Source organism: Balaenoptera acutorostrata, chromosome 9, assembly GCF_949987535.1.
Source record: "Balaenoptera acutorostrata chromosome 9, mBalAcu1.1, whole genome shotgun sequence".
In the NCBI taxonomy this organism is placed as follows: Eukaryota; Metazoa; Chordata; class Mammalia; order Artiodactyla; family Balaenopteridae; genus Balaenoptera; species Balaenoptera acutorostrata.
Genome location: NC_080072.1, coordinates 35,894,145 through 35,916,209, shown reverse-complemented (window position 1 = coordinate 35,916,209; position 22,065 = coordinate 35,894,145). Strand labels below are relative to the sequence as shown.

Below are 22,065 nucleotides of genomic sequence, written 5' to 3'. Positions count from 1 at the left end.
GAATTTGTAAGTTTGACGATTATACTGAGAGAATTGATAACACAGATTTAAACAGCGGATTGCTTTTAGCTCACTTAGGAAGTTGATGTTGAAAGGAAATTTGCATGAGAGTTTACTTGTAGTGAAGTCAGCTGGCAAGCTAACTTGCTTTCTAATTTTTAACTGCATCTTGATTTCATTTTAACCCTTCAAAAGTTGAATTAGAAAGTAGCAATTTTATGAAAACATACATATAAGCATTTATCATAAGTTTATGTTCTTGCAGTGAGATTCATTAATTGGTCTATAATTAATCATACCCCCAAAGTAGTGTGTGACCATGAATTATTTGTTGGACTAATTGGTACGTTGTTTAATGAAGATAACAAGCCTCTCTGAATATGTATTTTGGATCAATGTATACATGTATTCATTTTGTGTTTTGGTATAATTGTAGCATTTTTATTGTGTGTGCATGCAGTAAATATGCTTAGCTTCATCTTGAGTCTTTGTTGTTTAATATGTAACTTCTTTATGGCATTTCACTTTCTAAAATAAGCATGATCTTCTGTTGATGAAAACTCTGGTTGTCTTCATCTGTCATTTCAGGACTGAAAAAAATTAGATGACCAGTGACCAAATTTTAGCTAATTTTAATCAAATTCAGTGACCAAATTTTAGCTAATCCCTTTCATGTTTTTGCCGTCTGAAAATAAAACTATAATTTAAAGTTGTGTCATTCATGTCTCCTGCAGTTTAAAAAAGATGAACAAAGCAAAGATTCTATCTTCTTCCGAGATGGGATTAGGCAAATTGATTTTGTGCTTTCCTATGTTGATGACATAAAGAAAGAAGCTGAACTGAAGGCAGTAAGTACTTACGTAAGAGAGATGGGAATAATAAAAAGAAGCGCGTTCTATACTTTGACAGGGATGTTTCCTCTGAATTATGTTGTAAAAGTTAGCAGCCCCAGAGTGTTACTGAAAGCTGAAACTGAGTGAAAAGACTACAAAATACGCAGCCTAAGAATGGATGTGTAAAGTCAATTTTATTTTTTGGGTATTTTGGACAGTGACTTCTTTTTCTTCTCCCAAGTGACTGATATATTTTTTATATAGCTCACCTTTGATATTAAATGTGACCTCCAGAATTTGAGGTGTATGTCTGAATATAATATTTATCTTTTGTGTTTACTTTTCATTTCAACTTTCATTAATCCATTTTATCTGAATAGCCTTGATATTATGTTCTTTCTGACCTTATCACTTTCTGAACTTACATTATTTATTCATTTTTTTTACTTGTTTACTGTCTCCAACACCATAAATTAAGTTCACAAAACCAAGGACTTTGTCTTGTTCATTACTGTATATTCAAATGCTTAGAACAGCAGTTAGAGCATAATGGATGCTTAATAAATATTAGATATTTGAAATAATGAATTAATATATTAATTCATATGGGTAAGCATATAAACACACATTTGCTAACATACTTACATAGGAAATAAATGTCACATAAAGTAAAAAACTGTAGCTATTATCCCCATAAGGCCCTGTACATAACCATTTCTGTCCATTTCTTCCACCCTTTGCCTGGAAACTCTTCCACCAGGCCTCTAAAATTCATTCACTATCATCACCATATTCAGCTCTTCTCTGAATGTCCCCTTCAAGCCTAGCTCCTTGGGTGGGTCTGGTGCCTTCCACAGCAGACCTCTCAAGCGGTGGTGGTTTTTCCCTTACACTTTTTCTGGAGATGGATGAATGCCTGCTCTCCTTTTATCTTTTTGTTGATTACAGCCTATCCTCCCTCGCTCAGCCTTGAAGCTCCAGAGTTTTAAATCTCATTGGAGTTATCGCTACCCTGCATTGTTGCTGTCATTAATCTGTCCCTGGTCTTCTGTTCTATTTCTCAACAATTTTAGCTCCTGGATCACTATTGCTCTCTCCACAAATACTCCCTTTTTAAGTATTATCTCAATGGTTATCTAGATGATTATTTTGGCATCCTAGCCTCTCTGTTCCTTGAACTCCCTTTTGCAAGTATCTTAGTCTCTAACTCAGCCATTCACTCCCCTACAGCTTGTCATTACTAACAACTACAACTCTTTATAATCTCATTCAAAGTATCCAACTGTCTGACCAATCCCTCGAATATGTCTGACAAATACTCTTCTTCCTTCAACTGCACCAGGACCAGATAAGATACAATTATCTTAACTACCTTTTTACTGCTTCTCCTTATCTTTATGCTCTTCTTTATGCTTATTCAGTTTAAATCTCATATCAAATTATACTCTATTGCATGTGCCATCAAATCCCTTGCCCATCTCTCAATTGTACTTAACTTTGAAAAACAATTTTAGTTAAACCCAACTCTCCACCTGCTAATGCTAGAGCCATGCAGAAAGACAGACATACAATTCACTTACTGGTTTTATCTCATATTTGTTCTGATAGACCTCAACTCGGTCCTTAATGCTATCTGGCAGTCATACTTTACTTCCTTAATTTATTCAGTTTCCCACTCTCCTGGGTGACTGTTTTATAACTTTTTCTCTCTCACACCTTCTATGTATCCTCCTCATTTTCAAGCTTAGCTGACCACTTTTCTAAGTCACTGAGAAAACTGAAGCAAGTAGAAGAGAAATTCTTAATTTTCATTACCACATTTGTCCATCTACCAGCATCTTCCACCTGTATAATCTACCTTTCTTCCTTTTACCATAGATGAACTATTTATCCTTCTATCTAAAGCCAACACATTTGCTTGTGTTCTGGATCCCTTTCTTCTTGCCTACCATTTAGGAGTCAACAAGACTACCCCCAGGTTTGCTGACTCACTAAAAGGACTCACAGGACACAGCATGTAGCCATACTCAATGGCTATGTTTTATTGCAATGAAATAATAAAAGCAAAATCAGCAAAAGGAAAAGATGCATGGGGCAAAGTCCAGAGAAAACCAGGAGCAAACTTATAAGAGTTCTCTCCCAGTGGAGTCACACAGGATGCAGTTAATTCCTCCAGTAACAATGTATGACATCACATTGGAAGTACTGTCTACTAAGGAAGCTCATTAAAGACTCAGTACTGTAGGATCTTATTGGGGGCTGGTCCTGTAACCTGCTGCCTATCTCATACCAACATTTCGCAGTCCCGGAAGAAAGCAGATGTTCAGTATGAACTACATAGTTTGTACAAACAGTTGAGGTAAAGTGAGCCACTCTTAGTAGTTCTGGGAATGGTGGGAACCCTCACAAAAACCAAGTTCCCAGACACCAGAACCAACCTTGCAGGCAGGCCTTTCTAAGGATAGCAGTTTCAAGCCTGTTATGTTAACTCTTTTCTGCATACTTACCTAGGGATATTGCTTTTACAATTCTTTCCTCTCTCTTAAAATTGCATTTTGTGTTGTTCTTTACCAGATCATTTCTTTCAACAAATAAATGTGCTGTTAATTCTTCTGTATTAAAAATGAATTAAAAAGCAAGCACGAAAACCTCCTTTTAATCTCAATTTCCCTGCCAGCTAATGTCGATTTCTCAATTTCCTTTTTGCCCAGTTTTCTCTTAAACCCATTCCTATCAGGCCTTAACGTCACCCACTCTGCTCATCTTCAGATAAATGAATCCAATGATCAAGTCTCAACCCTCATCTTGCTTGACCTGTTAGCAGCATTTGCCACTGCTTACCATTCCCTTCTCTACAGTTTATGTTCTTCACTCAGCTTCCAGGTCTCCACATTCTCTTAGTTTTCGTCTTATTTCACTAGCCACGCCTTCTCAATCTTTTCTTCTCCCTGATTTCTTGTTATTGTAGTGCCTCAGGTTCAGTCCTTAATCCTCTTCTTTTCTCAGCCTACATTGATTTCTTTGGTGATGCATCCTGTCTCACAGTTTTAAAATTTAAAACCATGTTTGTGCTAATTCCAACGTTTACCTTTCCAGTTTGTACTTCTTTCCCATGTGACTATTCTGCATCTCTACTTGGAAGTCTTACAGAATCTCAGACTCAGCAGGTCTAAAATGAACTCCTGGACTTCCCCTGAAAGCCTGATTCATCTACAAGTCTTCCCCAACTACAATTATTTATCATACATTTCAGTAGTTGCAAAGGATATAATTTATAATATTTTGTAAATGGTCCAGTTTTTAGCCTATATCCCTAGAAGGTAAATACCATGGAAATTTGACACTCACCATCATTTATTTTAAAAAATGAATTATATGAAGAAACTCTTTTTTAACACTTCGAATTTTACATCATTTATTTTTCTCCACCTAAAATTTTCCTTCCACTCTCTCCACATAATTTTTTCCTAATTTAAGTGTTTTATCTTTGGGAGTCTTTTATTGTTTGTTCAGTCTTAAGTTTGCTACAACAAATGTGTATATACCTTGAAATGTTTTTATTTCTTTTCACTAGAACAGTCTAAGCCTTAAACTTTTTCTTTTGTTTTGAGGGTTTTGTGTTTTTTTTTACAATTGTACAAGTGTATAATTGATAAAACATCATGAATATACTACAATATTTGACAGGTAGTTATCAAACATCAAAAGTAAAGTCATCCTAAATGCATCAATTAATGAAATGAACACAGGGGCTTTAAACAATATTTTCCACATCTTACTCCTCCGCCATCTAGTGGGAAGCAGACACATAGCACAGGGAGATCAGCTCAGTGCTTTGTGACCGCCTAGAGGGGTGGGATAGGGAGGGTGGGAGGGAGACGCAAGAGGGAGGAGATATGGGGATAGATGTATATGTATAGCTGATTCACTTTGTTATAAAGCAGAAAGTAACACACCATTGTAAAGCAATTATAGTCCAATAAAGATGTTAAAAAAACCCAAAAAACAATATTTTCCTTATTCGTAGATGAATGAGAATTATTCCTATAATGAGATGGTTCAGCTTCAAGTATATTCTATTTTTATATATGTTTGTATAAATTAAGCTTGTTCAGATAAATAAGTAGATTGGAATAGAAAAGGTACTGTTTTAGCAGTTTGAATCTTTTTTGAGCTCCTGAATTATAGCCCCAAATTACAAAGTGATTTATCATAAAAGTAATGTTTAATGGTCTGTCATCTAATAATCCTCTTAGCTCGGCCTTCAGTTTTACTGAACTCAGAGAATTGGTGTCCACATGACTTGCAAAAGCATTTGTTACTACAGTGAGAAGATTTACTTTTTTTAATACTGATAACAATATTTTGAATGTCCCTCTCTGCCCCTTGTTGTTTTGTTTTGTTTTTGCTTTCCTGGATGTTCACAGCCTGCCTTTTCTTTGGTAACCTAGGAGAAGGGCAATTGTGAAAGGGTATCAGAGAGTGAGAATTATTCATAGACATATTCTCACATGTAGTAAACTTTGGAAATGGAGAAAAAGAACCCATTAAAATTATGTTTTATTCCTTGTAAAGTCTGAAGATCTCTCAAGGTGGACATATCCATTTGAAGATGTGTCCTGTAATATCCTAGTGAAACCTTTTAAAATTGCAGTTACTATTTTTCACACTTAAATCATAATTTTTTACATTTAAGTCACATTTACAGTTTTTCACACTTACATAAGAGTTAAATCATACTTGAATTATACTTAAATCACTGTTACAATTTTTTCACACTTAAATCATAAAGCCAAAAGATTTTTCGACAATTAATCATTGTTTTAAAGCCCACAGTAATGATTATTTGCATTTAATTGAATTAAATTTAATTTTACTTTTTCTAAGTGAAATTATTCTTCATGATTAAAAAGTCATGATGATATTTTGGCTTAAAATTGCATTAAATATGTCCTTTATTTGAAGAATACTGATATCTTTGTAGTACTGAATCTTCCTGACTAGGAGTATAATATGTCTCTCTGTTTATCAAATTTTTTATGTTAATTAGTAAAGTTTTCTGCATTTTTTTCAGATAGAGGTCCTGCATATTTCCTGGAGATTATTCCTAGATATATTGGATTTTTATAGTTATACTGTGATTTATAATATAGGTGAAAAGCAGGCCATGGCACTCAGATGGGGGTAATACATAGAGTACGTTTACATACACCCAAGGGACCATCTGGAGGCACAGTCATTGTGTAACAAGTCTGTTTATCACTGGGCAAATAAAAGGGTTTTACATAATTCTACTAATTTGTTTTTCCATAGGAAAGAAGAAAAGAGTTTGAACAAAATCTCAGAAAAACAGGTCTTGAGTTGGAAATTGAAGATAAAATGGTAAATGTAATTGTTAATCTATATCAGAGTCTTGGTTTTTTAAGTTTTGTTTTCTTCTCCTCTGACCTTTGACTGGCTAGACTTTGTGTTTGGGAGTAAAACAATAGCTTTTTTGGCTACTGACATGTAACTGGGGATGGTAGGGCCTGTGGTCTTCCAGGTAAATAAGTAGGTCGGTGCTCTGAATTTGAGATGATAAGGGATGAGTGGAACACTTTAAAAATAGGTATAAATAGTTCTAGTCAGGATCCAGAGAGAGTAAAGACATGATTTTTGTTTCATATCTGTGTCATTTTGAAGGCAGCCTATAATCTAGCACCCTAACTAGTTAACCTGGCTATCTTGCAACACAACTTTCTAGTTAAGCCAAGATACTTTTTGTGCTCATGAATATGCCAAGTTTTTTTTTTTTTTTAACCTCCTACCATTTACTGGTTTTCTAGAATTTCCTTCAAAATTACTTTTAAAGACCTATTTCAGATCCCACCCTGTCCATGAAACTCTAATACTCTCTACTTCTAAATTAATAGTCTCTACTTCTTATTTATCCCTGTTTTTTACCGAACTAGTAAATGTGAATTATACCACATATTCTATCTGTAACTTAATTATTCTCCTGTGTAATGAACCCTTATTACCTAAAGTTCCTCCTTTAGGTGTAGGTGATACATCAAAACTGGGTGAGAAGAGGGAGTATATCTTATACTTTGTATGTATTTCTCATATACCCTAAACACAGTTCTAAGCTTATAGCTAGTTGCTAAAAACTTGAGAGATTTCCCAGAACCACATGTGTTTCTATGGACTTCAGACTAGTGTACCTTGACCCTGAAATATATTTTTTAAAATATTCTTTGTCTCTGTCTGTCTCTATGTCTCTCTCTCTCTCTCTCACACACACACACACATATAGTATACACATATATACATATATATGTAAGTATAATATGTATAACTGTTTTGAGCATTTGCAAAGTTTTGCTGAAATTTTTCAATAAATTGAAAATACTTGATGTCTTTAATTTGAGATTTTGTAAAATTTTCTTTCTTTAATCAACTCAGTAATCTTTCTGTTATTTTGCCTCCATTTTATACAGAACTCCGAAGATGGGAAAACTTATTTTGTCAAGATCCATGCCCCTTGGGAGGTATTAGTTACTTACGCTGAAGTGTTGGGAATCAAAATGCCTATTAAGGAGAGTGATATTCCTCGAGCTGACAAAATCCCTTTTAGCTGTATGCTTGGGCCTCTGAAGCTCCCAAGGAATGTGAAGCATCCTCATGCTGAATATTTCACTGCCCAATTCACCAGACATCGGCAGGAGCTCTTCCTCATTGAAGATGAGTCAAGCTTCTTTCCATCCTCATCAAGAAACAGAATTGTAGGTAGAGAAGACCTTTGGGCACATCCCTTGGAGTAAGGGATGTGTGCCTGTGTGTGCTTTTATATGTGTGCGTGTGCGATACTATGTCTATAAGGTGTTTCTGTGTAAATTTCGATAAGTGTTCGGTGCTATTGGGCAGGTTTGAAAGGCTACTTGGACCGCTTAACCCTGTTAACCTCCCTACTTCTCCAACTGTCGTTTAAAAGTGAGTGGTTGACAGTGTGGACACAGCAAAGAGAGGCCTCATGCAATATTGGGGAAATCACTTAATTGAGAGCCAGAGGACTTTGGTTTTGTAAGATTTTTGTAAAATGGTTTTATAAACTTATAGTTTGGTTTTATAAATTCAGTGCATGGCAGAAGGAATATTGGTCATTCCAACTGGAAATGGAATGTTTTAATTTCTTTGTATATGGTGTTGACTGAAAAAAATGCACAACCTAAAAGTTGAGAATTATGTTTTATTCAAGGACATTACTGCGAACTCTGAGGAACTGTTATAACAGGTAAGGGAGGAGCCAGGATATATAGGACTTGTTGCTGGAAAAAATACATATAGTGGGACATTGAAAGATAACTGCTAATCACAAAAACCAGATATCTCAAGTTAATGGTTTTAGTGCTTTTCTACGCATGGGAAGATGCAAGCGTCTGGGCTCATTGAAATTATTCCTTTGATATGCCTCTTAACTACGTAGGACGCGTATCCTGTTTTTTTTTTTTTTTTTTTTTTTTTTTTATAGCTACTTTATTTATTTATTTATTTATTTTTTTGGCTGTGTTGGGTCTTCGGTTCGTGCGAGGGCTTTCTCTAGTTGCGGCAAGTGGGGGCCACTCTTCATCGCGGTGCGGGGACCGCTCTTCATCGCGGTGCGCGGGCGTTTCACTATCGCGGCCCCTCCCGTTGCGGGGCACAGGCTCCAGACGCGCAGGCTCAGTAGTTGTGGCTCACGGGCCCAGGTGCTCCATGGCATGTGGGATCCTCCCAGACCAGGGCTCGAACCCGTGTCCCCTGCATTAGCAGGCAGATTCTCAACCACTGCGCCACCAGGGAAGCCCCGCGTATCCTGTTTTTCTCCATCCTGAATCCCCTGTTGTGGGGAGGCTACAGTGGCTGATGGCTTGGTGGCAGGCAACATTCCTTGTTTACTGAAATGGCAGGTGCCATGTTACTTTGTTCACAATAGATAGCATTTGAGAACCATCTGAACTGTTTCCTTTCGTTTAAAACTGTTTTCAATCTTTCTTTTTTTTTACAATTTTGTTTTAATTTTTGTTTTCAGTCTTTTGAATAATAATATTTCCTCTCCATTTGTAGTCCTAGGGTCTTGAAATTTCCCATTGATAACCTCTCTCCTAATCACAGTTTCTGTGCCACTGTCTCTTCCTGTTAAGATAGGAGTAATAGCCACCTCATAAGTTACCCTGAGAATTCAATGAGGTAAGGTATGCATGACTTTGAATAGTTTCTGGAACATACTAAGGGTTCAATAAGTGTGAGATATTATTATTGATCTGACTTTATAGGAAAAAAAAAATTCAGGTTCTTTGTTGCTCTTACCCCATGTATCTGTTACCTATTAATGAAGTTACCAGGGTCCTAACAATCACAAGACCCTTCCCCTTGAGACTACTTACTCTCTTTCCCTGAAGAATGAGAGACTTCATTCCCTTTAGGTTCAGCACTCTTAAGTGTCTAAGAAGGATTTTGAAATAATCATTTTTCTAGTCCCTAGTTATATATTTTTTTAAAAATTCACTGACAGGAATATTAAACAAAATGTAGTGCCTAGAATTTACATAAAAATTGCAAATCCACAGACTAAAAATTTCCTTCCTTTTCCTACCTGGATTAAAAAGTAGCAGCAGGAACAACAAATATAAGAGGCAACTTTAAGGGAATGTTGAGCACACGGCATGGAATCAGAAGGCCTGGTTTCAGTTAATAGCTCTACTGTCTAAACAAGATAACCTCTTAAAACAGAGGGAATGGTAGACTGGCATTTTTCGGAAGATCAAATGAAAGAATGTACATGAAGCACTCTGCAAACCGTAAATCCTTCAGATATACTTGTTGCATTAAAAAGTTGCTAACAAAAGGCCAGTGAACCTGTAGGAACAACTTAGCAACTTGCTCAAATATAGAAATGTCAGTACTCATTTATCTTTACTTGTTCTTTGTAAAGAGTACCAATGTCTTAGGTTAATTCAGCATTAAAACTCAACAGTTGGGATGAATTGGGAGATTGGGAATGACATATATACACTAATATGTATAAAATAGATAACTAATAAGAACCTGCTATATAAAAAATAAATAAAATAAAATTCAAAAATTCAAAAAAAAACCCACAACAATTTCTTCTCCTTCATAGTGGACCAGTACTGTTCTTGCTCTGTTCAGGAAATTATTTGGAAGATTGATGTAGAAAATACCCTTCCTTTCTTTTTTTTTTTTTTTTTTAAACCCCAAACTCCCTGAAGGGTTTCAGCAAAGCATTTTTATTTATTTATTATTTATTTATTTTTGGCTGTGTTGGGTCTTCGTTTCTGTGCAATGGCTTTCTCTAGTTGCGGCAAGTGGGGGCCACTCTTCATCGTGGTACGCGGGCCTCTCACTATCGCGGCCTCTCTTGTTGCGGAGCACGGGCTCCAGACGCGCAGGCTCAGTAGTTGTGGCTCACAGGCCTAGTTGCTCCGCGGCATGTGGGATCTTCCCAGACCAGGGCTCGAACCCGTGTCCCCTGCATTGGCAGGCAGATTCTCAACCACTGCGCCACCAGGGAAGCCCTACCCTTCCTATCTTCATCCAGAATACTATAGTTCACGTATGTACAAATGTACAGTATTACAAGAGCATCTTACATTGGTACAGAATTTCATACTTTTCAAAGCATCTTCACAATCATCATGACATCTTAGGCTCACGATATATATTTCTAATATCTAATTTATAGATGTAACATAATTTTATAAAACATTTTCACTTCTGACAGTTTTTGAGTTTGTTTCCAATTTTTCTGATGTTGCAAACATTTCTGCTGTTTACTACATATTTTGGCATATATGTAAATTTTTCTGCAAAATAGATACCACATAGAAAGTTTCTGGATCTAAGAGCATGCACATTTAAAAATATATATGTGTTACACTATCACCCTTTACAAAATTATGTACTAATTTAGAGTCCTATTAACAACATAGGAGAATGCTGTTTTCCACATATCCTTCTCAACACTAAAGAGTACCAATCTTTCTTTTTCTTTCTTTTTAAACTGTAGCATAACATACATAGAGATAGGCCCACAAGTGTGCACCGCTCTTTGAATTCAATCACAAAATGAACACAGCTATGTAACCACCACCCAGATCAAAAGAGAAAACTCTCCTAGCCCTCCAGAAGCCCTAGGGCCTCCTTCCAGTCACTATTCCTGTCCCTCTCAGCAGAGGCAGACTCTCACTTTTAACAGCAGAGATTAGCATAGTCTGTTTTTAAACTTTATAAAAAATGGAGTCATGCGGTATGTATTCTTTTGAGTCTGGCTTCTTTGGCTCAACATTTATTTGGTTGATTAAATTAGCTATGGTTGGTTAATTGTATGAGCTTTTATTCATTAATTTTCATTACTTTCTATGGAAACTTATTTGTGTACGTATCATTATGGTTTAATTTGCAATCTCAAATGAGATTGACCTCCTTGTTTATGTTTATTGGGCATTTAGATATGCACTTTTGTTAAGTCCCTGCTGATGTCTCTTGATTTTGTTTTTCAGTTAGGTCTTCCCTTGTTGATTTGTAGGAACAGTTTATATATTCTTTATTTGAACCCTTTATTCATTATATATTTTACTGATATTTTCTTACTTTGTGCTTCCTTTTTCATCCTTTTTATGGTTTCTTTTCATAAACAGATGTTTTTCATTTTAATACACACTTGACTCTTGAACAACATGGGTTTGAAATGCAAGGGTCCACTTATACATGGATTTTTTTCAATAGTAAATACTACACTACTACATGATCCATGGTTGGTTGAATTCTTAGATGTGGAACCGCAGATATGGAGGGACCTTGTGTACAGAAGGCAAACTATACATTATACTCACATTTTTGGCTGCCCAAAGGGTCAGTGCCCCTACCCCAACGTTGTTCAAGGGTCAACTGTAGTCTACTTTCTCAAGCCTTTACTTTATGAATAAAGCTTTTAACCTTTAACTGCCACCAAGATCATTAAGTTATTTCCTGTATTCTAGAAGTTGTATTATTTTACTTTTTACATTGAGAACCACTGTCCACTTGGAATTAATTTTTGTTCATGGTGCAAAATAGGGGCCTTTTCTGCCCCATATGTATAGTCATTTGACTTACACCAATTATTGAAAACATTCAACTTTTCATATTGTTTTACAGTTCCCTCTTTGTCGTAACTCATGTGTCTAGATATTCATAGATCTACTTCTGGGTTTGATTCTGCTGCTTTGATCTGTGTCCGTTTTTGTATCCATACTGACAATGTTGAACTTTGCCTGAGTTCTGTTCCTGGAAAATCGGGACAATTTAAAGAAATCGCCCACTCTTCCTGTTCTGTAAAACCACTTACTGCAAAGAACCACCCTTCCCTATATGACTTAAAGAGTATTCATAGATAACCCCCCTGTTTGACTTGACAGCACTGTTTGCCACGTAATTTATTCTAAATTCATCTGCTAATTGAAGTGTTCATCAGTATTAGTTGTCTCTATCCCAAATAATAATAATAATAATAATAATAATAATAATAATAATAATAATAATAATAATAAAAATAAAAACTTCTCATATATCTATGTGGAGCAGGTATTTACAGCTTGGAACCAGGTACCTAGACTACACTCCCATAGAGCCAAGGAAACAGGGATGTTATCTTTCTTGATGTTTACATTTAAAAGAGATGGTTCCTGGAAAACTTAAGAAAAACACTCCTGAGTTATGAAACTGGCAAGAGGCTTATTTAGCCTTTAAAAATATTTACATACATCTCAAAGAGAAGAGAAAAAGAATTTATAATTACAAGTTCTCTAAAGGAAATGCTCTAAGATTTGGCACCAGGGAAATTTCAGTTCTTTCCTTCCTTCCTCTGTCCCTCCATCTTTCTTTACTCTCTTTCTTCTTTCTCTCTTTCTCCTTTCCTTCCTTCCTTCCTTCCTTCCTTCCTTCCTTCCTTCCTCCCTCCCTCCCTCCCTCCCTTGCTCCCCCCCCTCTTTCTTTCTTATTGATATATTTTAACATATACCAAACTCATGTATCCAAATTTGTATTCTTCTTAAAGTAATCATATTTGCAAGTATATACTTAATCCAGTGACCCTGCAAATGTGCAAAATAATTTTGAGATTCCTTAAAATACTCTTACTGTTAATAATAGCAAACACTTAAATAGCACTTACTATGTACTAGGCATTATTATTTTTTTTTGTACAACATAGTGATTCAATAATTTTGCAGATTATACTCCATTTAAAGTTATAAAATACTGGCTATATTCCCTGTGCTGTACAATACATCCATGTATCCTATTTATTTTATTCATAGTAGTTTGTACCTCTTATTCCCTATCCCTATCTCACCCCTCCCTCCCTCCCTCTCCACACTGGTAACCACTAGTTTGTTCTCTATCTTTGTGAATCTGTTTCTGTTTTGTTATATTCATTCATTTATTTTATTTTTTAGTTTCTACATATTGCATTCTACTGTAAGTGATAACTTACAGTAATTGTCTTTCTCTGACTTATTTCACTAAGAATAATACCCCCCAGGTCCATCCATGTTGTTGTGAATGGCAAAATTGACTTCTTTTTTTGTGGCTGAGTAGTATTTTAGATCTATACTTACCCTTACAGTTTCTTCCTTTTGTTATTACTTTACGGTAATAAAGGTTAGACACAGGTTAGACACATTCCCATTCTTTGTTTCATAAATGGTTAGCTGAACTATGTATCCTCATTGATCCCTTGAAACAAAGGACTGTTAGGTAAATTAACCAAAATTCAGTTGAACTTACTTCCCCAAAAGACCCTAAACTTTGATGCACCCTCAACCTTAGCCAATGTTGGCATGTAGACTAGCCCTTCCTTAACACAAAGAAAGACACTTCCTGAACTTGGCTTACTTCTCCCTATAAAAGAAGTCATTTTATGCTTGGCTTTTCAGATGTTCCCAGATCTCTCTATTGCAACAGTCCCCCTCATCCTCTTGCAGTAATCGTTAAAATCTTTCCTAAGTTTGGATTTGTTTTTGTTTGACAACACCATGCTGTATTTATTACCATAGCTTTATAATAAGTCTTAATATCTGGAAGAGTAAAATTTTCCACTTTGTTAGCTCCCCAGTACAGAGTTCTTTTTGGAGAATCTTTTTGGTGAATCTTTCCTAGGGAAATAATCCAAAGTATGTAAAATAGTTAATATTTATCACGTTATTTATAAAATTAAAACAACTTTGCATAAATTATCATTTATTTACAAAGACATAATATTAAACTGTCCTTAAAATGAATAACCAGATTAGATAATGATGATTATCTAATGTTTGTCAAGGGTGACAAACATTGCAATCAACAATTCCTTAAACAATAAAATATTTAAAAGGGGAGGTGAAGAGAAGTATATCTAAAACAGTGCTAAGAAGAAGGACCTTCAAGATGGTGGAGGAGTAAGATGTGGAGATCACCTTCCTCCCCACAAATACATCAAACACATCTACATGTGGAACAGCTCCTACAGAACACCTACTGAACACTGGCAGAAGACCTCAGACTTCCCAAAAGGCAAGAAACTCTCCATGTACCTGGCCGTGTGGCTGACAGGGTCTTGGTACTCTGGCCAGGTGTCAGGCCTGAGACTCTGAGGTGGGAGAGCCAAGTGCAGGACATTGGACCACCAGAGACCTCATAATATCAATCGGCGAGAGATCTCCCAGAGATCTCCATTTCAATGCTAAGACCCAGCTCCACTCAATGACCAGCAAGCTCCAGTGCTGGACACTCCATGCCAAACAACTAGCAAGACAGGAACACAACCCCACCCATACGCAGAGAGGCTGCCTAAAATCATAATACGTTCACAGACACCCGAAAACACACCACTGGATGCAGTTCTGCCCATCAGAAAGACAAGATCCAGCCTCATCCACCAGAGCACATGCACCAGTCCCCTCTGGGCAGACACCAAAAATAACGGGAACTACAAACCTTCAGCCTGCAAAAAGGAGACCCCAAACACAGTAAGTTAAGTAAAATGAGAAGACAGAGAAACACACAGCATATGAAGGAGCAAGATAAAAACCTATCAAACCAAACAAATGAAGAGGAAAAAGGCAGTCTACCTGAAAAAGAATTCAGAGTAGTGATAGTAAAGATGATCCAAAATCTTGGAAATAGAATGGAGAAAATACAAGAAACGTTTGACAAGGACCTAGAAGAACTAGAGAGCAAACAAACAATGATGAACAACACAATAAATGAAATTAAAAATTCTCTAGAAGGAATCAATAGCAGAATAACTGAGGCAGAAGAATGGATAAGTGACCTGGAACATAAAATAGTGGAAATAACTACTGCAGAGCAGAATAAACAAAAAAGAATGAAAAGAGTTGAGGACAGTCTCAGAAACCTCTGGGACAACATTAATCACAACAACATTCAAATTACAGGGGTCCCAGAAGAAAAAGAGAAAAAGAAAGGGACTGAGAAAATATTTGAAGAGATTATAGTTGAAAACTTCCCTAATATGGGAAAGGAAATAGTCAATCAAGTCCAGGAAACGCAGAGAGTCCCATACAGGATAAAGCCAAGGAGAAACACACCAAGACACATATTAATCAAACTATCAAAAATTAAATACAAAGGAAAACTATTAAAAGCAGCAAGGGAAAAGCAACAAATAACATACAGGGGAATCCCCATAAGGTTAACAGCTGATCTTTCAGCAGAAACTCTGCAAGCCAGAAGGGAGTGGCAGGACATATTTAAAGTGATGAAAGGGAAAAACCTACAACCAAGATTACTCTACCCAGCAAGGATCTCATTCAGATTCGAAGGAGAAATTAAAACCTTTACAGTCAAACAAAAGCTAAGAGAATTCAACAACACCAAACCAGCTTTACAACAAATGCTAAAGGAAATTCTCTAGGCAGGAAACACAGGACAAGGAAAAGACCTACAATAACAAACCCAAAACAATTAAGAAAATGGGAATAGGAACATGCATATTGTTAATTATCTTAAATCTAAATGGATTAAATGCTCCAGCCAAAAGACATAGACTGGCTGAATGGATATAAAAACAAGACCCATATATATGCTGTCTACAAGAGACTCACTTCAGACCTAGGGACACATATAGACTGAAAGTCAGGGGTGGAAAAAGGTATTCCATGCAAATGGAAATCATAAGAAAGCTGGAGTAGCAATTCTCATATCAGACAAAATCGACTTTAAAATAAAGACTATTACAAGAGACAAAGAAGGACACTACATAATGATCAAAGGATCAATCCAAGAAGACAATATAACAATTGTAAATATTTATACACCCAACATAGGAACACCTCAATACATAAGGCAAGTACCAACAGCCATAAAAGGGGAAATCAACAGTAACACAATCATAGTAGGGGACTTCAACACCCCACTTTCACCAATGGACAGATCATCCAAAATGAAAATAAATAAGGAAACACAAACTTTAAATGACACATTAAACAAGATGGACTTAATTGATATTTATAGGACATTCCATCCAAAAACAACAGAATACACTTACTTCTCAAGTGCTCATGGAACATTCTCCAGGAGAGATCATATCTTGGGTCACAAATCAAGCCTTGGTAAATTTAAGAAAATTGAAATTGTATCAAGTATCTTTTCCGACCACAATGCTATGAGACTAGATATCAATTACAGGAAAAAAACTGTAAAAAATACAAACACATAGAGGCTAAAGAATACGCTACTAAATAACCAAGAGATCACTGAAGAAATCAAAGAGGAAATCAAACAATACTTAGAAACAAATGACAATGAAAAGATGACACGACAACCCAAAACCTATGGGATGCAGCAAAAGCAGTTCTAAGAGGGAAGTTTATAGCAATACAATGTTACCTCAAGAGACAAGAAACATCTCAAATAAACAACGTAACCTTACACCTAAAGCAATTAGAGAAAGAAGAACAAAAAAACCCTCCAAAGTTAGCAGATGGAAAGAAATCATAAAGATCAGATCAGAAATAAATGAAAAAGGAATGAAGGAAACAATAGCAAAGATCAATAAAACTAAAAGCTGGTTCTTTGAGAAGATAAACAAAATTGATAAACCATTAGCCAGACTCATCAAGAAAAAAAGGGAGAAGACTCAAATCAATAGAATTAGAAATGGAAAAGGAGACGTAACAACTGACACTGCAGAAATACAAAGGATCCTGAGAGATTACTACAAGCAACTATATGCCAATAAAATGGACAACCTGGAAGAAATGGACAAATTCTTAGAAAAGCACAACCTTCTGAGGCTGAACCAGGAAGAAATAGAAAATATAAACAGACCACTCACAAGCACTGAAATTGAAACTGTGATTAAAAATCTTGCAACAAACAAAAGCCCAGGACCAGATGGCTTCACAGGTGAATTCTATCAAACATTTAGAGAAGAGCCAACACCTATTCTTCTCAAACTCTTCCAAAATATAGCAGAGGGAGGAACACTCCCAAACTCATTCTGTGAGGCCACCATCACCCTGATACCAAAACCAGACAAAGATGTCACAAAGAAAGAAAACTACAGGCCAATATCCCTGATGAACATAAATGCAAAAATCCTCAACAAAATACTAGCAAACAGAATGCAACAGCACATTAAAAGGATTATACACCATGATCAAGTGGGGTTTATCCCAGGTATGCAAAGATTCTTCAATATATGCAAATCAATCAAAGTGATACACCATATTAACCAACTGAAGGATAAAAGCCATATGATAATCTCAATAGATGCAGAAAAGTTTTCAACAATATTCAACACCCATTTATGATAAAAACTCTCCAGAAAGTAAGCATAGAGGGAACTTACCTCAACATAATAAAGGCCATATATGACAAACCCACAGCCAACATCGTTCTCAATGGTGAAAAATTGAAACCATTTCCACTAAGAGCAGGAACAAGACAAGGTTGCCCACTCTCACCACTATTATTCAACATAGTTTTGGAAGTTTTAGCCACAGCAGTCAGAGAAGAAAAAGAAGTAAAAGGAGTCCAAGTCGGAAAAGAAGTAGTTAAAATGTCATTGTTTGCAGATGACATGATACTATATATACTGAATCCTAAAGATGCTACCAGAAAACCATTAGAGCTAATCAGTGAATTTTGTAAAGTAGCAGGATACAAAATTAATGCACAGAAATCTCTTGTGTTCCTATACACTAATGAAGAAAAATCTGAAAGAGAAATTAAGGAAATGCTGCCATTTACCATTGCAACTAAAAGAATAAAATACCTAGGACTAAACCTACCTAAGGAGACAAACGACCTGTATGCAGAAAACTATAAGACACTGATGAAAGAAATTAAAGTTGATACAAACAGATGGAGAGATATACCATGTTCTTTGATTGGAAGAATCAACATTGTGAAAATGACTCTACTACCCAAAGCAATCTGCAGATTCAGTGCAATCCCTATCAAACTACCAATTTCATTTTTCACAGAACAATAACAAAAAATTTCACAATTTGTATGGAAACACAAAACACCCCGAATAGCTAAAGCAATGTTGAGAAAGAAAAACGGAGCTGGATGAATCAGGCTCCTGGACTTCAGACTATACTACAAAGCTACAGTAATCAAGACATTATGGTACTGGCACAAAAACAGAAATATAGATCAATGGAACAGGATAGAAAGCCCAGAGATGAACTCACACACATATGGTCACTTTATCTTTGATAAAGGAGACAAGAATATACAATGGAGAAAAGAGAACCTCTTCAATAAGTGGTGCTGGGAAAACTGGACAGCTACATGTAGAAGAATGAAATTAGAACACTCCCTAACACCATACACAAAAATAAACTCAAAATGGATTAAAGACCTAAATGTAAGGCCAGACACTATCAAACTCTCACAGGAAAACATAGGCAGAACACTCTATGACATAAATCACAGCAAGATCCTTTTGGACCCATCTTCTAGAGAAATGGAAATAAAAACAAAAATAAACGAATGGGACCTAATGAAACTTAAAAGCTTTTGCACAGCAAAGCAAACTGTAAACAAGACAAAAAGACAACCCTCAGAATGGGAGAAAATAATTGCTAACGAAGCAACTGACAAAGGATTAATCTCCAAAATATACAAATGGCTCATGCAGCTCAATATCAAAAAATTAAACAACGCAATCCAAAAATGAGCAGAAGACCTAAATAGACATTTCTCCAAAGAAGATATACAGATTGCCAACAAACACATGAAAGGATGCTCAACATCACTAATCATTAGAGGAGTGCAAATTAAAACCACAATAAGGTATTACCTAACACGGGTCAGAATGGCCATCGTCAAAAAATCTAGAAGCAACAAATGCTGGAGAGGGTGTGGAGAAAAGGGAACCCTCTTGCACTGTGGGTGGGAATGTAAATTGATACAGCCACTGTGGAGAAGAGTATGGAGGTTTCTTAAAAAACTAAAAATAGAACTACCATACGACCCAGCAATCCCACTACTGGGCATATACCCTGAGCAAACCATAGTTCAAAAAGAGACATGTACCACAATGTTCGTTGCAGCACTATTTACAATAGCCAGGACATGGAAGCAACCTATGTGTCCATCGACAGATGAATGGATAAAGAAATGTGGCACATATATACAATGGAATATTACTCAGCCATAAAGAGATACGAAATTGAGTTATTTGTAGTGAGGTGGGTGGACCTAGAGTCTGTCCTACAGAGTGAAGTAAGTCAGAAAGAAAAACACATACCATATATATGGAATCTAAAAAAAAAAAATTGGTTCTGAGGAACCTAGGGGCAGGACAGGAATAAAGACACGGACATAGAGAGTGGACTTGAGAACACGGCGTGGGGGAAGGGTAAGTTGAGAAGAAGTGAGAGAGTGGCATTTACATATATACAAATGTAGACTAGATAGCTAGTGGGAAGCAGCTGTATGACACAGGGAGATCAGCTCAGTGCCCTTGTGACCAGCTAGAGGGGGTGGGATGGGGAGGGTGTGAGGGAGCTGCAAGAGGGAAGGGGATATGGGGATATATGTGTACGTATGGCTGGACTCACTTTGGTTATACAGCAGAAACTAATACAACATTGTGGGGCAATTATACTCCAATAAAGATGTTAGAAAAAAAAAAGAGAAATAAAGTTTATGGAACCAAAAAAGTAAAAAAAAAAAAAAAAAATTATGGTCAGCTTGGGAAGATTCTTTTAACCTCTATTCTCTCCTGCCATACAAATAAAACTTTTTTTTTGAGATTAAAAAAAATAGAAAAAAAAAAAAAAAGAACAGTGCTAAAATGGCCAAATTCAGCAGTCAGAAAAGCAGAAATACTGGAAAGTTCCTGCAAGACAAAAAAACAGATGAGATTGAATTGACAAATACACAAAAGCAGAGGACACAATGCCCAAACTATATAGCAGAAAAAACTGATAAAAATATGTAAATGATTGCAAAGTAGTTGCAGAGGTGTGATAATCTTGAGTTAATAAATTCTGATATCAAGAAAAGGCCCTATTCAAAACATCAGAGTAATTAATGAAAAGTATTCAAGACAGCATGGCCAAGTGTCAATTCTACTCCACTTTATCCTACCTGAACTGTTAGTAGCAGTGGTATTAGACTCTAACTTGAAACCCTGATTATAGTATGAATTCTGGTACAAAGGACTCCCAGAGGAGCTTGGGACAGGAGAAGAAAAATAACTTATATGACCCATTCCCCCTCTCCCCAAGGGAATAACGAGCTCTCATACCCAGGAGGTGAAATACCTGTGACTCCATACAACCCCAACCTCTACGTCTTCCCCCAAACAATAAGGGAAGGTTCCTTCCATAATCAGAGCCTGTATTGAGGCAAAGTAGACTCTGTTAAACTGTGACTTGAAAAAAATATAGAAAGCATAAAGTTCTGAAATGTGTCGTTCTTTATGCTTACCTTATAGGTTTATTATATTCTCTCACGGTGTCCTTTTGGCATAGAGGATGGGAAGAAAAGGTTTGGGATTGAAAGACTGCTAAATTCTCGACACTTATTCATCTGCCTTTCCACTCCATGATGTAAGTATGTGCTTGGTCTTGAAATACTGAGCCCGTTTTCCCTTTCCCACTTTCAGAGGGCTGCCTTGTTGGGAGAAGGAATCTTCCATTTGCTTCCTGTTTTATGACAGGTTGCTTAATCTCGCTCATGTTGGGGAAAATCCCCACAGACTTCCTAGGTCCAAAGCTGAGAACTATGCTGAATACACATAGTTAATACCTCTCTACGTTGAGATTTCAGTGGAAATTCATTTAAAAATTATTACATTTGCACATGAATTTTCTTTAGAACCCATATTGAAAATAGCAGTTATATTAAAACAACATTTTAGAACATAACTTTTGGAAATTTCTATCCATCAAATCTTTTCTTATTTATAAAGTTTTTAAGTTGTAAAGGACTTAAATTGCATGTATTCATTCATCAAATGTATAATTGGTTTTAATTAAATGTAAAGCATTTCTATTAGGTATTACTGAACACAACCATGAATCCAAGCTCACAGACTAGGAATTTCTGGAAATAAAGCAGAAGTACAACTTCAAAACAAGCTAAAGACTTCAGTCCATAAGAAAGATTCAGACAAACAACCGAGATTCTGGAGTAGGATTGAGGCTGGCGGATCATGTACAAAAATATTGAGTTCAACAAAGAAGTGACATTTTATAAAGGTGCACCCATTCAACCAAACCTAAAATTTGGCTTATCAACCGAGATAGCCTAGTTTCTGGGGGTTTCTGAGAGAAATCTTTCCTTTTGGATATTCAGTGTTTACATTTCATCACCTGTTGTCAGTAGATATTATTTGGCTGAACACATATAAACTAGTTTGGATCATCTCCTGGAACCTTGGTTTCCTTTTTTCCTGTTTAACTCTGCTATACTTATAAAGGACTTTTTGATGATGACCTCTTTTCGAGAAACACATTCCTTTGGAATTATAAAAGAACGAGGTATTTCTATTTAAACAAGTGGCATCTAAATCATTGCCCTTTTTTTAAATTTTATTTTTAATTTTTTAATTTTTATTTTATTATTTATTTATTGGCTGCATTGGGTCTTCGTTGCTGCGCGTGGGGCTTTCTCTAGTTACGGCAAGCAGGGGCTACTCTTCGTTGCAGTGTGTAGGTTTCTCATTGTGGTGGCTTCTTCTTGTGGG

The 22,065-nt window shown here is 36.1% G+C and overlaps 1 protein-coding gene across 1 annotated transcript in view; it reads left to right on the top strand.

The window, feature by feature from the left end:
• Nucleotides 1-22,065, top strand: part of ANO5 (anoctamin 5) — a 101,298-nt gene that overhangs the window by 34,713 nt on the left and 44,520 nt on the right. Inside the window, 5 exon segments of the mRNA XM_007174811.2 lie at nucleotides 735-848; nucleotides 6,147-6,215; nucleotides 7,313-7,597; nucleotides 20,812-20,892; nucleotides 20,894-20,926. Coding sequence (XP_007174873.2) covers nucleotides 735-848; nucleotides 6,147-6,215; nucleotides 7,313-7,597; nucleotides 20,812-20,892; nucleotides 20,894-20,926 — 582 coding nt within the window.